The sequence below is a fragment of the Azolla caroliniana genome, unplaced genomic scaffold, assembly GCF_043228905.1.
Source record: "Azolla caroliniana isolate FFs.n. ecotype wild unplaced genomic scaffold, voAzoCaro1.0.p SCAF_95, whole genome shotgun sequence".
In the NCBI taxonomy this organism is placed as follows: Eukaryota; Viridiplantae; Streptophyta; class Polypodiopsida; order Salviniales; family Salviniaceae; genus Azolla; species Azolla caroliniana.
The window spans coordinates 20705-35288 of record NW_028230530.1 but is presented as its reverse complement, the minus strand read 5'-3'; the positions used below and the strand labels follow the sequence as shown (position 1 = coordinate 35288).

At 39.2% G+C, this 14584-nt stretch overlaps 1 protein-coding gene across 1 annotated transcript; it reads right to left on the bottom strand.

Annotated features, from left to right (window-relative positions):
• Window positions 1-8190: 8190 nt before the first annotated feature.
• On the bottom strand, window positions 8191-14274 carry LOC147849272 (plasma membrane, autoregulation-binding site, misato segment II, myosin-like, tubulin/FtsZ protein). The gene is made up of 9 exons (XM_087337704.1): window positions 14138-14274; window positions 13935-14024; window positions 11275-11320; window positions 11102-11180; window positions 10644-11013; window positions 10314-10563; window positions 9960-10202; window positions 9758-9877; window positions 8191-8859 (listed from the first exon to the last, which is right to left on the bottom strand). Exons 1-9 carry the CDS (start codon window positions 14207-14209, stop codon window positions 8480-8482), a joined length of 1650 nt encoding a protein of 549 aa, XP_087193830.1. The 5' UTR covers window positions 14210-14274; the 3' UTR covers window positions 8191-8479.
• Window positions 14275-14584: the final 310 nt, after the last annotated feature.

Genomic DNA, 14584 nt, shown 5'->3' with positions numbered 1-14584 from the left:
GGTATTGGAGCCCTTCAAGGTTTGGGGGGGGGGTGTGAATGAATGATGAGGAGCAGGGGAATAGGCAGAGAAGAGAAGAACAGAGCATTTCATTTCATTTCATTTCCTTTGTAATTGTAATTGTGAGTGATTCTGATTTATGCTGCCATTTCATTTCATTTCCTTTGTAATTGTAATTGTGAGTGATTCTGATTTATGCTGCCATTTCCTTTCATTTGTAATTACATCCTGCGGTTACGGCTAGAGGAGGTAGAGTGACAGATTCGTTAGGTGTGAATTATCATTGTATTCGAGGAGTTAAAGATTCGTAGGGAATCCCGGATTGAAGATGAGGCAGACTAAAACATGGTACAGAGAAACCTAAGAATTCGATACGAATAAAAAGGTCAAATCAAGGAATGGTTGCTTGTAATTGTGAGTGATTCTGATTTATGCTGCCAATTGGATGCATGTTATGTATTGTATTGTATTGTATGGTTGTGTACACATTCATTCCCTTTGGCTCGAGGTGGGCTTCGCCCTCTGTACGAATCGGCGACAATTCCGGTTTCGGCTTAACCGGTTTGGCCTTGTCCAAACCAACCAAACCTGGTTCAAACTTGTACTGAACCTTAACCAATTTAGGAACCAGTTTGGCTAAATTGATTAACACAATTACCGGTTTGTGGTCGGCTTGAGCCCTGCCAAATCGTTCAAGAAAGGCTTTAACGGCTCCGTGTTTGGGTTGCAACCAAGCCGTTGCTGACTCCTAGTTCTTAGATTATCTCTCCTTACCTTTTTATTGCAATTATGTTACCCTAAATGGCAAAGGGTTACAATATTAGCACAACGTCTTAGGTTTAAGTCCTAGTTCTTAGATTATTTTTCTTTGTCTTTTTATTGTAATTACCTTACCCTAGTGGTAGTGGGTTACACTACTAGCACTATGTTTTGGGTTTGAAACCCGATTTTCTCACCTCTATATTACTCCATACATACCCTCTTACTTTACTAGATGTTGCCATTGTGGAATGTGTGGGTTGAACCTATGACTTCCTAGTCTCCATTGGGCAACATCCACTTGTTACAATACTTTTTAGTCTCTTCACCTACCTATCCTATGTAGGGAGAGGGATGTGTTGCCACTTACTGGAGGAACACTTTCCCGGTTACTACTTCCGAGTAACCAAATCAAGGTGATTGTAATGGGAAGGAGGAGGGATTTCATGTTGTATTGTCGATTGTGTATCTAGCTGAACGAGAGTTAAGGGGAAGGGAGGTAACTCGACCCTAAGGGTTCCCCTTGTCTCTTTCTAGGTTAACCAATTCATTTGTCCCGCACCGCACTCAGGAATACAGATGGCTCTTAACCTTGTAAGGAGCACAATATAGGTTAACCGACCGAATCGGCTACAACCGATTCCAGATTTACGATTACATAGACAATACACTTGGAACACAAGTGCAACACACCAGATTACCCCACAAGAATGAATGATATATTATGAACACTCACAGTTACAAGTACCGATCTACTGTCGGTATCATGCTCGCTTATCTCTCAATATAACCTTACTTTCGAAAATAATATATCTATATCCTCTCCCATCTCTCATTCTAAAAACACTCGGTATTTATATAGGCTTCCATGCTTGGCGCGTTACCCTCATTCCTCTTTAATATTTGGATCCCCACATGCTCTAACATCCAGAAATACCATAAAGCATGCCTTTCGACTTCTTCATATAGGCTTTCACCCCATGTGTACTATAAAAAATGAAAGCATTACGCATATTCCAATTGTGTTGTAGTCCCCAATATCGTAAAAAATTGGAACAATATCTCCAACTCGTCATTTGGACCATTTTGAACATATTGAGAAAAAACCCATTGTTGAGGCCTCAAATAATAGTTAAAACTTGCCAAATGTTTGATAACTACTTCCAAATGATACGCGCTATAAGACATTTAATGAACCTATGTCTACTGCCCTACAACGAAATGGTGCAAAAGAAGCACGTACATGACCCTAGTCCTCGTCTCTTTAAGGTTGAACCTAATGGGAGCCCACCAAGCATGACTCTACACGTGAATACCTTTGCACAATTTGGTTAATGTAAATGCCAACCATGTTGCAATATTTACCACCACCTTGCATTCAACTTACATACATTTTATACCTTTTCTGCTTTAGGAGATAGCCAATATAATGATGTCATTGCATGATGATACAATATATTTGTAATGACATCTAACAAGCGTGTAGCATCTTGTAACCGCCAATCCACCCAAGGTGCAACATTTGTTTTCATTGGCAAGATCCATGCAGCAATGGTATATCTTGTCATTTGTCTCAAACAAATCCATAATTTGGGGGAATACATAACCATCATTTGACATCTTCAAAATTCTGACAACCTTTGAGTTCGTACACTTATCCTTCGTGCTCAATAAAATATTGTATCATAGATATCCATGGTTGATCTTGTTGACACATATCTCATGATAACGCAAATCTATAAGCCATCAAATGCATAAATCCAAATCCAATATTACTACACCACCTAACTGTTTGGGGGTAGCCTGTTCCATGAAATACATGGAACTCCCATCATTTCTTCCTCCTACAACAACATGAACCGAAGGTATTGCAACCGTATTTGTAATGCCTTCTTAGTCCAAGGGAGTAATGGTAAAAAATATAATAACATGGGTATCAAGATACATTGTGCAACTTTGAGTTGTACATGAAAGGGTCAATATGAGACTTCCAATACATAAAATTGTCCTTCAATTTACTACCAATCCAGTCAATTAGTTGAGCATTTGCAATATCAACACCCAATGGATACCCCCAATAAAGGGTTATATTTTGAATGAGGAAATCAAGAGGAAAGCTAGTGAAGAGAGAAGTGGTTCAACCAATGTGGCTAGTGGAAATTTATAGAGGAACAAGCGCAAAATCAAAGGCAAGGCTGAAGTGACTTTTTATTAATGCAGTAGGAAAGGACGCAAGAAACCTTATTGCAAGTACAACAAAGCTAAATTAAGAAGAAAGAAGAACACAAGTGACAAGAAGAAAGTGGACATCGAGAACGAAGCACATAACAACTTTAACGACAAGGACAAAGAGAAGGCCAACATGGTCTCTAACATCAACATTGAGGAGCCATTGGATGCAGAAGATATTAGTTGTGCTACTATGGTAGTGTTGGAATCAAACCCAACTTCCCAAATGTCATGACTTTCACAGTAGGAGTGGACACACTAGGATAGTTTTGTAAATAGTAGAAAGGGTAGTTGCCTTAGGTTAGTTGGTATTTAAACCAACCCTTTGTAACTAAATGTATGTTGGATATATTTCATATTTTCTAATATAACTTATTGTTCTCTATCTCTCTAAGCTCTCTCTCTCTCTCTCTCTCTCTCTTTGTTTGTCTTACACACACACACACACAAACATAGTTCCTTCCACTGCACAAGATCATCTACACCACTTCCATTTCTTTACAGACAATACAACATCTAGAAGTTAATGATGCTTCTATTAACATTTATGCACATTTATCAATGATGATGAAATGGTGCAAATATGTATCAATGACTTAACACCACGATTCGACAAGATCAGGTCAATCATCCTTGCTAGGGAGAATCCTCCCTCATTTTTCGACTTGTAGTTGATATTGTTCGTCGAAGAAAACCATGTCCAATCAAGGAGCAATGCACCAAATGATCAAATTCTCTACTCCCTGTCGGACAAGGGAAGAGGATTCGGACGAGGCCGGCATGTTTAGGCGAGAGCACAACTCCCACCATTGGCAAGAAGTAGGAACACACCAAGGGAGTTTGGCAGAAAGGGGAGTCATCCTACCGGACCAAGTCGCCAAAACAACCCAATCAAATGCGAGAACTATGGAAAATTCAACCATTACGAAGAGCAGTGCCGAAAGAAGAAACGAGAGTCGGCGTCGACTAGTTGACAACTCACTAATTGAGCCTCAAAATCTGACTAGGAAGACAATGGCAGAATGTTCGTAATGAGGCATAAAGCACACTTGATGTCGGCATAGGGTCCAACCAACACCTCTTCTTCAGACAATGTATGGTTGTCGGCTCTGGAGCATCCAATCACATGACGTCTCACGAAGATTGGTTCGGAGAGTTGAGGAAGCCCGATTGACCTGACTATGTCGAAATTGGGGATGACACAACTCACCCCATTCGGCATGTCGGAAAGGTCCCATTCAAGAAGGATGGTAAACAAACCTACCTCAAGAACGTCTTGCATGTCCCAACCATCACAAATTTTTTTGTCTTAGTCTACCAGATTGTCGAACAAGGCATGCAAGTATGATTCAATCATGACGTTAGGTGCTTTATTGAGAAAGAAGGTCGACTCATCGCTCGCGGTTGAAGAGAAGGTTGAATGTTCATCCTCGAATCGAACGGGGTGAAGTCAACCATATTCAGGAAAGGCCTCAAAGTCAACATCGACTTAGAACTGTGGCACAAAAGAATTGGCCACATCAATCTCTAGAAGCTCAAGGGCGTGAAGTCAAAAGGAGTCGTCAACATACTCCCAACCTTTACATCCCTTTGCTCATGATCCTAGATGTAACACATTTAGATGTATGGGGACCAACCCAAACGGCAACCTTCGGTGGATGTCGATACTATGTCACATTCATTGACGACTTCTCCAAGCACACTTAGATTTATCCTATGGGGCAAAAGAGTGAAGTGTTCTCACACTTCCAGAAATTTAAAAACGAAGTCTAAAACCCAATAAGTCGGCATGTCCGATGCCTTCGGTCAGATGGAGGAAAAGAGTATTTCTCGAACGAATTTATAGCATATCTTCGAAAGGAAGGAATTCGACGGGAGTTTACGTGCCGACACACACCTCAACATAATGGAGTAGTCGAACAGAAGAATCGGCACATACTAGAGATGGCAAGAGCAATGATGAACAAAAAGAACCTACCAAAGTCATATTGGGCAGAAGCGGCGAACGGGCGAACACAACTGTCAAACTCATGAACATGTGCACAACATACGGGGTACACAACGTAATGCCCCACGAGAAGTTTTTCGGGAAGAAGCTGGACTTATCCCCCATCAGGATATTCGGTTCAATTACTTATGTACATTTTCCCGATGAGAAACGACAAAAGCTCGATCCCAAGTCGGAGAAATGTATCCTCGTAGGGTACTCACTCAAACAAAAGGGGTACAAGCGTTGTAACCCATCTATTTGAAAAGTTCAAGTGAGTCGTGACGTCGTCTTCGACAAGTCGGCATCCTGGTACAAACTAGAGATGACTCCGACATGCAAAAGGGGTACAAGCGTTGTAACCCATCTATCTAAACAAAAATTCCGAGCCAACCAAGGATCCACGATGGATCGAAGCCATGAACGAGGAAATGCAGGAATTATGCAAAAATCAAACATGGGATCTCGTCCCTCACTCACCACACAAGAAAACGATTAGCTGTAAATGGATATATAAACTGAAATATAATGTCGACGGATTAGTGAACCTCCACAAGGCATGACTTAAAGCTAAGGGATATGCTCAAACATATAGAGTCGACTATGAGGAGAACTTTGCCCCGATGGCAAAGATGACGATTGTTCAGACATTCATTACGCTCGCAACTGCTAAAGAGTGGCACCTCCATCTGATGAACGTGAAGAACACCTTTCTTCGAGGTGAATTAGAAGAGGTCTTCATGATTTAACCACTTGGTTTTGAATCGACCAAACAACCGACAACAGTTTGCTGATTCAAGAAGCTATTATATGGACTCAAGGAAGCATCGTGTGCTTGGCATTCAAAGGTCAACCAATATCTTCACCAAATTGGCAACAATTCCGGAAGTCTGATTATTATCATCTTTTACGTGGATGATTTGGTAATTGGAGGAGAAAATTTGGTTGATATCAATTGAGTCAAATCTCTCATGTCTGGTCGATTTGAAATGAAAGATATGCAAGAGTCAGTATAAAAGTAATTTGGACACCAGTTGGGATCATGATCTCCCAATAACACTACATTCTCAACTTATTATATAAGTTCAAGATGACTGAGTGTAAGTTTGTGGCAACCCGTCTCGATCAAAATCTAAAGCTCGATATTGACTCTGAAACTGTAGGGTGCGAGCCGACCCAGTACTGTCAATTGGTCAACAACTTAATCTATCTCACCATCACACGACCCAACCTCAGCTATTCGGTTGGTTTACCTAGCCAATTCATGTAGAATCTCCCTCGGCAACGAAGCAACCTCCTGGAGTAGTAAAAAGCAGCTGATAGTCGCATTGTTGAGAACAAAGGCTGAATACAAGGGCACAATTGTCTCAACATGTGAAACCGTCTAGCTGAAGCACATATTGACGAATTTGGGCGCTCCCATCAAAGATCTAATTCCCCTATACTGCGACAATATGAGCTGCATTTTATCTAGCTCGAAACTTGGTGTTCCATGCGCGCACGAAACATATCAAAGTGCACTATCACTTCATTCAAGAGCGTGTTCACGCTGGAGATGTCAACCTGCACCATATTAGCACGAACCTTTAGGTCGCCGACATCTTCACAAAAACCTTAGGAGTCCTTAGGAGTCAACAAGCTCGGGCAATTTACTTCGGACCTTGGTCTAATGATATCTGTTGCCGAGCTTGAGGGGGAGTGAAGTAATACAATGGACAATGTCGACGGGTACAATGCAAGCACAATAGCAACCGACCAAAGGAACAATCAAAGTAGTGGCCGAACCAACCAATCGACTGATGAGACAAGGAGCACAATAATCAAAAATCATACCCGTTGTCTAGTCGAAGTTGATCCGACTGATCGACTGATGAAGCCAACCGACTATCCGGCCACAGAGCCGAGAAACTCAAAACGCCAAAACGAGCCAAACAACAAGACAATCTCTCGGACGACCAGAAGTTGTGTTCGACGGGGTGTGTTGAGAATCAAACCCAACTTCCCAAAAGTGATGGCTTTCACACTAGCAACAAACACACTAAGCTAGTTTTGTAAATAGTAGAAAGGACAATTGGTATTTAAACCAACCCTTTATAACTAAATGTATGTTGGATGTATTTCATATTTTCTAATATAACTTATTGTTCTCTATCTCTCTCTCTTTGTTTGTCTTACACACACACACACAAAGTTCCTTCCGCTGCACAAGATCATCTACACCACTTCCATTTCTTTATAGACAATACAACATCTAGAAGTTAATGATGCTTCTATTAACATTTATGCACATGATATATAGATTACAAAGAGGGATCTAGTTGATTTCTTGCTTATGCTTAATGATGCTTTCTCACAAACATGGATTGTGTATTCAAGTGCATCATTCCATGTTACTCCAATTAAGGAGTGTTTTACTACCTTTCATCTAGACAACCATGGACACATATATCTTAGAAATAACCATGCTTGCTCTATTAAAGGCATTGACACAATGCATCTCATGATGGATGTTACTACTGAGCTGGTTTTGTATGATACAAAGGTATGTACCAACCATCTAGAAAAGCTTATTGTATGTTGGACAAACAAATATGCATTGATATAGTACCCTCTTTGAGAAAGGTACATGGAAGCTTATCAACAGCTATATGCAAATTGTTAAAGGTATAAAGGCATGGACTCTATATTGCTTGCATGGTAAAACTTTAATGGCCAAGTTTATTGCTTTGACTAAAATCCATTCACATATGGAGCTATGGCATAAAATGCGTGGCCACATGAGCCAAAAATGCCTTGATAAATTATTTAATTTGGACAAGTTTGATGCTTAAGGCTAAAATTTAGACTTTTGTAATGAATGGCAATATAATAAGCAAGTAAAGATTTCCTACTACTATGGTGTCTCTCATAAGACTAATTTTCTTACTCTAGTACTCCTGTATTAGTTTTGTCCAAATGACTTAAGTAAACCTAAGATTTGCATTATGTTAAATGTATGTTCTTTCATCACAGTGCTAAAGACATGAACATATCAATATCAAAAGACTCATTAACCATGGTGAAAACTGATAACATCTGGCTCTCTGTCCCCAAATCAGAAATGAAGCTTCCAGAGATAAGAGAGTTTTAACTTAGCGAATCAGCTCAAAATTATCCTGAAAACATCATATTTGCTTTTAGATTATAATATGATAAAAAAAAAGATGACAAAACTGGTCAAAATCTAGAAAGCACTGTTAGCAACATATCCGGTTACAAAGGCCAATTTGTCAAAAGACCATAAGCTGGCATAACAAAACTCTAAATATAGATACAGCTTAAACTCTCAAACAAGTTGGAAAATGAAACTGTCTAAACACACAATGCTGCTCACATATTTTACAAGAGAGGCAAGCAACCTTGTATCAACCCGAACAGTCCATAACAACGATGCATGACCATTTTAAATCTATAGTGTGCACATGATAACTATACACCACCATTTCCCATTGCATCGTTTTCCATCTAATCAGAATCAGACTCATAATCATTGCCCTCAGTATTCTTATAGGAAGCAATAACATTTGAGTTGAGTTCAACAAGCTCCTGGACTTCCTCTTTACCCACACCCCACCCTTCGAGTATTTGCCAACCCAATGATCCTCTATGAAGATTCTGTAGGGTTTGCAATCTTTTCTCAAGATAAGGCAAAACTGCTGAACTTGATCGTAACTTCGATGCAATAGGTATGGATGATATATCTGATCCCAGTTTTATTATTTCCTTACCTGTGGGTTTAAACAAATTTGGAAATGGCAGTGGAAGAACTAAAGGGCAATTGGAAGACGCCAAATGGGAACGACGGCGAGTACGAGCATCCATCAGGGAGGATGTACTTCCTGAATCTGTGAAATGTAAATCGTATTAGCATGAAATATCCGGAAGGTTATTGGTTGGTAGCATGCAGCAAGGGAATCTAACATACAAACAAAGGTTATTAACCAAGATACATTCACAGCTTACTAGGTGAGCGTCTCTTCTCTTAATTCTAACTTGTAAGCATTATATGCATTCAAAGTTCAATGTGGAGCATCAGAAAAAACAAATGTGCGAGATGCTTGGATGTGACTAAAAAACAGATGATGATTACGTATAGGAAAAGTGCAGACTACTAGTCTTAAAAAGGACGTTAAAATAGAGGCATTATTTCACCTTGAAATAAAAGCTAAGTATGCATTACAGTGTACAGAAGGGGGTGGCCATCATTGTTGCCATTATAGGAGAAAAGAAATAAAGTAGCTACCCTTTTATATTTTCAAGGACGCCATATTCTTACAATCTGCATCACAAGTCAAATGGACCTATTCATAAGCTTCACTGACTGAGTATGATAGTGCACACATATAACTACATTAATAATGAGTCAACAGAGGCTATAAACAGGCTCATAGAAATATAATGATCATGGAAAGGATAACAAAGTAATCATCCAGCCAAACACAAGCATACACTGAGGCAATTGATTGGGTTGGAGAGTTACACTGCCCTTCTATTGTGTTGATAATCACGTTTAGCTCGATTAATATGCTTAGTAGGATCATATACTTTATCATGCACACGAACCACAAAATCGATATTCAGAGTATTTTTATATTGGGGGTTCAGGGTCAGAAACTTGGAAGGGCAAGTGCCATTAAAGGAATGGGTGACATGCACACAAGCACATAATTTTTAAACTTTATACTGTATGATTATGTACTATAGATCTTGAACCACTTTTTCCAAGACTTTAAATAAGTATACCTTCCAGTGAAGAACCCTGAGCAACAAGCACCTCTGTTACTTTTTCATCATCTTTATCACTTACGTCTGAAACAAGTGGTACAAACTCAAAGAAATCATTGGTTTCGTGCTTCCGAGCATCTAAGTTCAGAAAATAACAGAATTAATATAATATGTGCTACACAAAACATAACAATAAATTATTTTTGAAAATAAAACACACCTGGGAGAGGCTGGGCTGGCATTGATAAATCAAGAATAGAAACCCGTCTTCGCCTTTGACCCATTAGCAAATGAATCAAACTGGACATGTCAATTCCTCCATACTCTGTTTGGTTAGACACAACTGATGGACGAATGGAGAGTTCCCTCATCCGAAAAGGTAATGTGATGCAGCTCAAAGCAGATGCATACACCGCACTAGTATGAAAATCCTTTGTATCGCTGACATTTAAGTTCCTAGAAACTTTACTCAAAAAGTTAAAAAAGAGATTAAATAACTAGCTTTCTGTATATCATGATGAAGACACATGAAAATGCGTTTGTCCAACTAGGGACAAAGACATGTTTGGCTTACATTTTGAAAAGCTAGAAAGTCCAAGTGGAGTTATGCATTGAGTAGAGCTGCTTAGCTGACTGAAGGATAAAACATCATGAAGTCCCCTTAAAGTGGATGAATTAGATGTTGTTGGTTTTAGCAATGATGTTGGTGACCGAGCAGTAAACAACAAGACAGGACTTTTATCATAATCATCAACCACTGAATCTAACAAATCTGTTGCTATACCTGCAAAGCCATTTGAATCATCCACTACAACTAGTAGACCCTGTTAGATGAGATTTCCAACTTTAAACATGCATGTGAAGAACAGGTATGCTTATTTAAATCAATGAACGCCTAAGATACCTGCATTTGATCTGCTTCTTCTACAAAAAACCGCAACCTGTCAAGGATCTCTTCCTTTTCAAGACCTTTTAGTAGCCCTATCCCACTGCCAAAATCATCGAATGGAGTCACTCCTTGCCATACCCCTTCAAGTTCATACAAACTTAATGGGTGAAAATGAACTTTGGAATAGTCAGTCCAGAACTGCACTGATTCATCCAAACTTAGGAGAATACTCTGCTGAGTCTCATTAGTTATGGTCCTATTATCAGAACCATTTCTGTTTCCTTCTTCCTGTTGAGCATTCCATTCACGTTCTTCTTGTTCCAGACTTTGAAGAAACTTGTTTTTGGCATGCGGTTCAGCTACATGCCTGGAGGCTTGGCCTCCCCTGCAAGTCTTTTGCATATAAACGGTTAGCAAACATAATGGATGGTACGAGTTCCCAACGACATCAAACTAGATATTCTTGATAATACCAAGCAGACACAGGTATACTCGCATGCGATGCAGGTTGCTCATACAAAGATCCTGCTGCTTGCACTGCCCCCAAACTTCCTTCATCACCATAACCACACAAACAATGTGCAATTACTCATTGAAGAAAGTAAACATCCAAGCCAATAAATTACTTAGGATACAAATACATTACCTCTTGAATCAATTGCAAGCAATCGAGGTGTATATGTTGCAACTCCCTACCATAAATTAAAAAATGAAGACTATCAATGATTCTATGATAATAGGGAGAAACATAGAGGGCTACAATAAGTTCCGATAAGAATTATTCATTCTGGAAATGAAGAAACAATTTCAGAAAAAACATAATGCCTTAAGATTTCCTCTATGGAAGTGAACCCCTCCTTTTTTCCTTGTAAATTCTCATTCTTACCAAGACTAGCAATCTTAACTTCATCACCTCCACATCCACTCATATTAGCAAGAGCTCTGATCTCAAAATTAGATCGTGTAACTTATATTAGCAAGAGCTCTGTTATAGGAAGGTTTATCATTATTAGGTCATCCTGTTTCCAATAAATTCTCTATGCAATCTTCTAATATGGCATAAGCAACAATCTGACATTGGCCATTGAACGAGCGATAGTTGGCCATTATCTATTCATGGTATAGCAGTTATTAAAGTGTTTACATTGTAATTTAATGTGGAAAAAGCAAGAAAATTCCTGGTAACACAAGATAGCCAGTGCAACCACAAATGTGCTTGCATCATTCACTCGGAACCATAAGAATCTTGGTCTACAAAATACAGGATTCAGTTCTTGCTGATTCTTGTAACCTCCATGAATTTGAGCCCAAATTCATGCACTTTCATACATTCAGAACCCTATCACCGCACTCCTGCAAAATCTGAGCTTATATCATTCTTGATGCTTCATAATATCTATACATGTTAACTACAATCTAAAGAAATTTCATGTGCTCCAAACAAGAACAATAACACCTTGGAATACATAAGTTACATGGCCCCCTTCTTGATGCACTCATCCCAATGACACCTTAGTTCTATAAAAATTGTCATTCTATCCTTCTTAATTTTGTGTAGTTTACATTATCTAGATCACAATCCATGTATTCAAATGAACCCATGTACGCTTCCACACATTCAGAACCCTGACAACACACACAGAAGCTGAGCTTATATGCTTGATGCTTTGCAGTCCATATACAATTTGACTACAGCTTTTGCACTTTTTCAAGCATTGCAAGCCCTAAACACCCACTCTAAAAAGGTTACAGATCAACCATTCTTAAAGCACTGATCTCACTGACATATAATTTCTACGAAAGCTGAGATTGTGTCATTCTTGAAAGGAACACCTTGGCTCCTGCTCTACAAGAGTTGAGATTCTATCCTTCTTGATTTGCTGTGATCTTCATGTATTTAGATGAAAACCTTGCAGCACAAAAGGTGAGATCTACCTTTCTTGACTCTTTAGTCTACATGTAGTTGACTAAAATTCATGTATTTAGACCAACACCTTGCCCTACAGAAGCTGAGATTCCATCCTTCTTGATCTTTTGTAGCCTCCAAATAGCTAGACTACGATATGTAAATTTAAATTAACACCTTGCTCTATGAAGGTCAAGGTTCTCAAGGTTCTACCAAAGTTGATTTTGTATTCACCCACTTCCCCACACCCTTCAGAACCGTAACATCTAGCTCGAAGCTAGAACTCTATTCATTGTAAGTGAAAAACACTACAATCATATCACTCTCTCTCATCAACTAAATTATTTTAGACAGTGACCTTCATCATCAAAATTTGAACTATGCCAACTCAATGAATTAAACGTTGTTGTAAAGTTTGGGATTGGTGCAATTGGTGCGTCGGAACCACAGGGGTTATGAACAAGGAAAGACACAAAGAACGAGAATGGAAACGAAATAGATAGATTGAGAGGAATTGGTAGTGAGAAAGAATGATCGAGAGATCATAGACATCACTTGATTTGACTTCATCAAGGCTCTTGTGTTTTTCAAATGACCAATTGACCTCAGCTGAAGAATAAGAAAACAAGTCATTGGACTTTGACACACAAACATCATTGACTCTTTGACCAAACAAACCAATAACTCATCGGAAATTCAAATCCAATTCTCATCATCTGAAACACTATTATCCTTATTTTGCTAGCCACCACAGCACCTTTCACTGAAATCAACCCATAAAATGAAATTGAATTATGAACGAGCACTCACCCTCCCAACCTAATTTCATTGATGTCCACAAGATATCTCTGTGCAAGGAATTTGTAATCTCTCTCTCTCTGGTGGAGAATGGCACTATCACCCTCTCCAAGAAGCCAGCGAATGATTGGCTATCACCGAACCAAAAGATGTCACCTTTGCACTAGACTATTATCTTTTTTTTCCAAATTTGATCACACCTTTCTCAAAAAGATAAGCTACCAACTCTGTCCGTGGTTAGTTTCCCTTACTCTTACCTTTCTTGATTCTTTGTGGTCTCCAGAAAGTTGGACCACAACCCATGTGGTTATAGCAGAAATAATAATATAATTAGAACACAATCCATGTTTGGTGTATTCTATGCCTGTGTGTATTTATGTGTAGGTTTAAGTACGTATATGGTAGTGATGAATATGTATACTTGCATTTGTATGTCTGTGTATGTGCCTATGGGTGATTATGTAAGTCTGTGTATTTATCTATGGATGATTATCTATACTCCAGAAGGCTATAAAGTCTATAAATCTTGATGATTTGTAGTCTACCACACATTGAAATTATAAAGAATGCAAAGAATCATATTTCAATCACAAATAATGTACATGTGGTGTTTCACCAACTCTGTAGAGCCTATCAAAATCGACGCCGCAGTTTGAGAAGGTCGGATCATTCTGCAAACCGATCAGTTCATCCTAAACAAGGAGAAGAAGAAAGGGAGACGCCATCAAAACAGGTTACAATGGCCTCCCCATGTTACGTGAAACACAAAGAAAGATTGAAAGAGAAGGTTCTCTATATAGTTAACCTGAAGGTTCCAGAAGTGAGAACCGACGAAATTCGCATAGCCACCAATTTGAATGGAAATGAGCTCCTTCATCCTCCTCCTCTTCTTCTTCTTCTTCCTCTGTTCGCAAAAGGATTAAGTCTCTCCTTCTCTTCTGCTGCTTCTTTCTCCTTCTCCTCCTCTGCCGAAAGAGAAATTGCAGGGACTTTCAAGGGGGAGGGGTTTTTCTTTCTTCTCTGGGCACGGTCTCTGTTATTTACATTTCTAACCCTAAATCTCTTCACTAGACATGGATCAACATATAAGGCAATCAAAACCATACCATAGGTTTTGCTAAATCCCACAGCTCCATGGACAAGCCGACATGGCACCATGCCAATGGAGTATAATTAAGTCACAATCTTGGTGGAAGTGGTGTAGAGCAAAAATCCGACCATTTGCCTCACCATTCGTTAGAGGAATGACTCT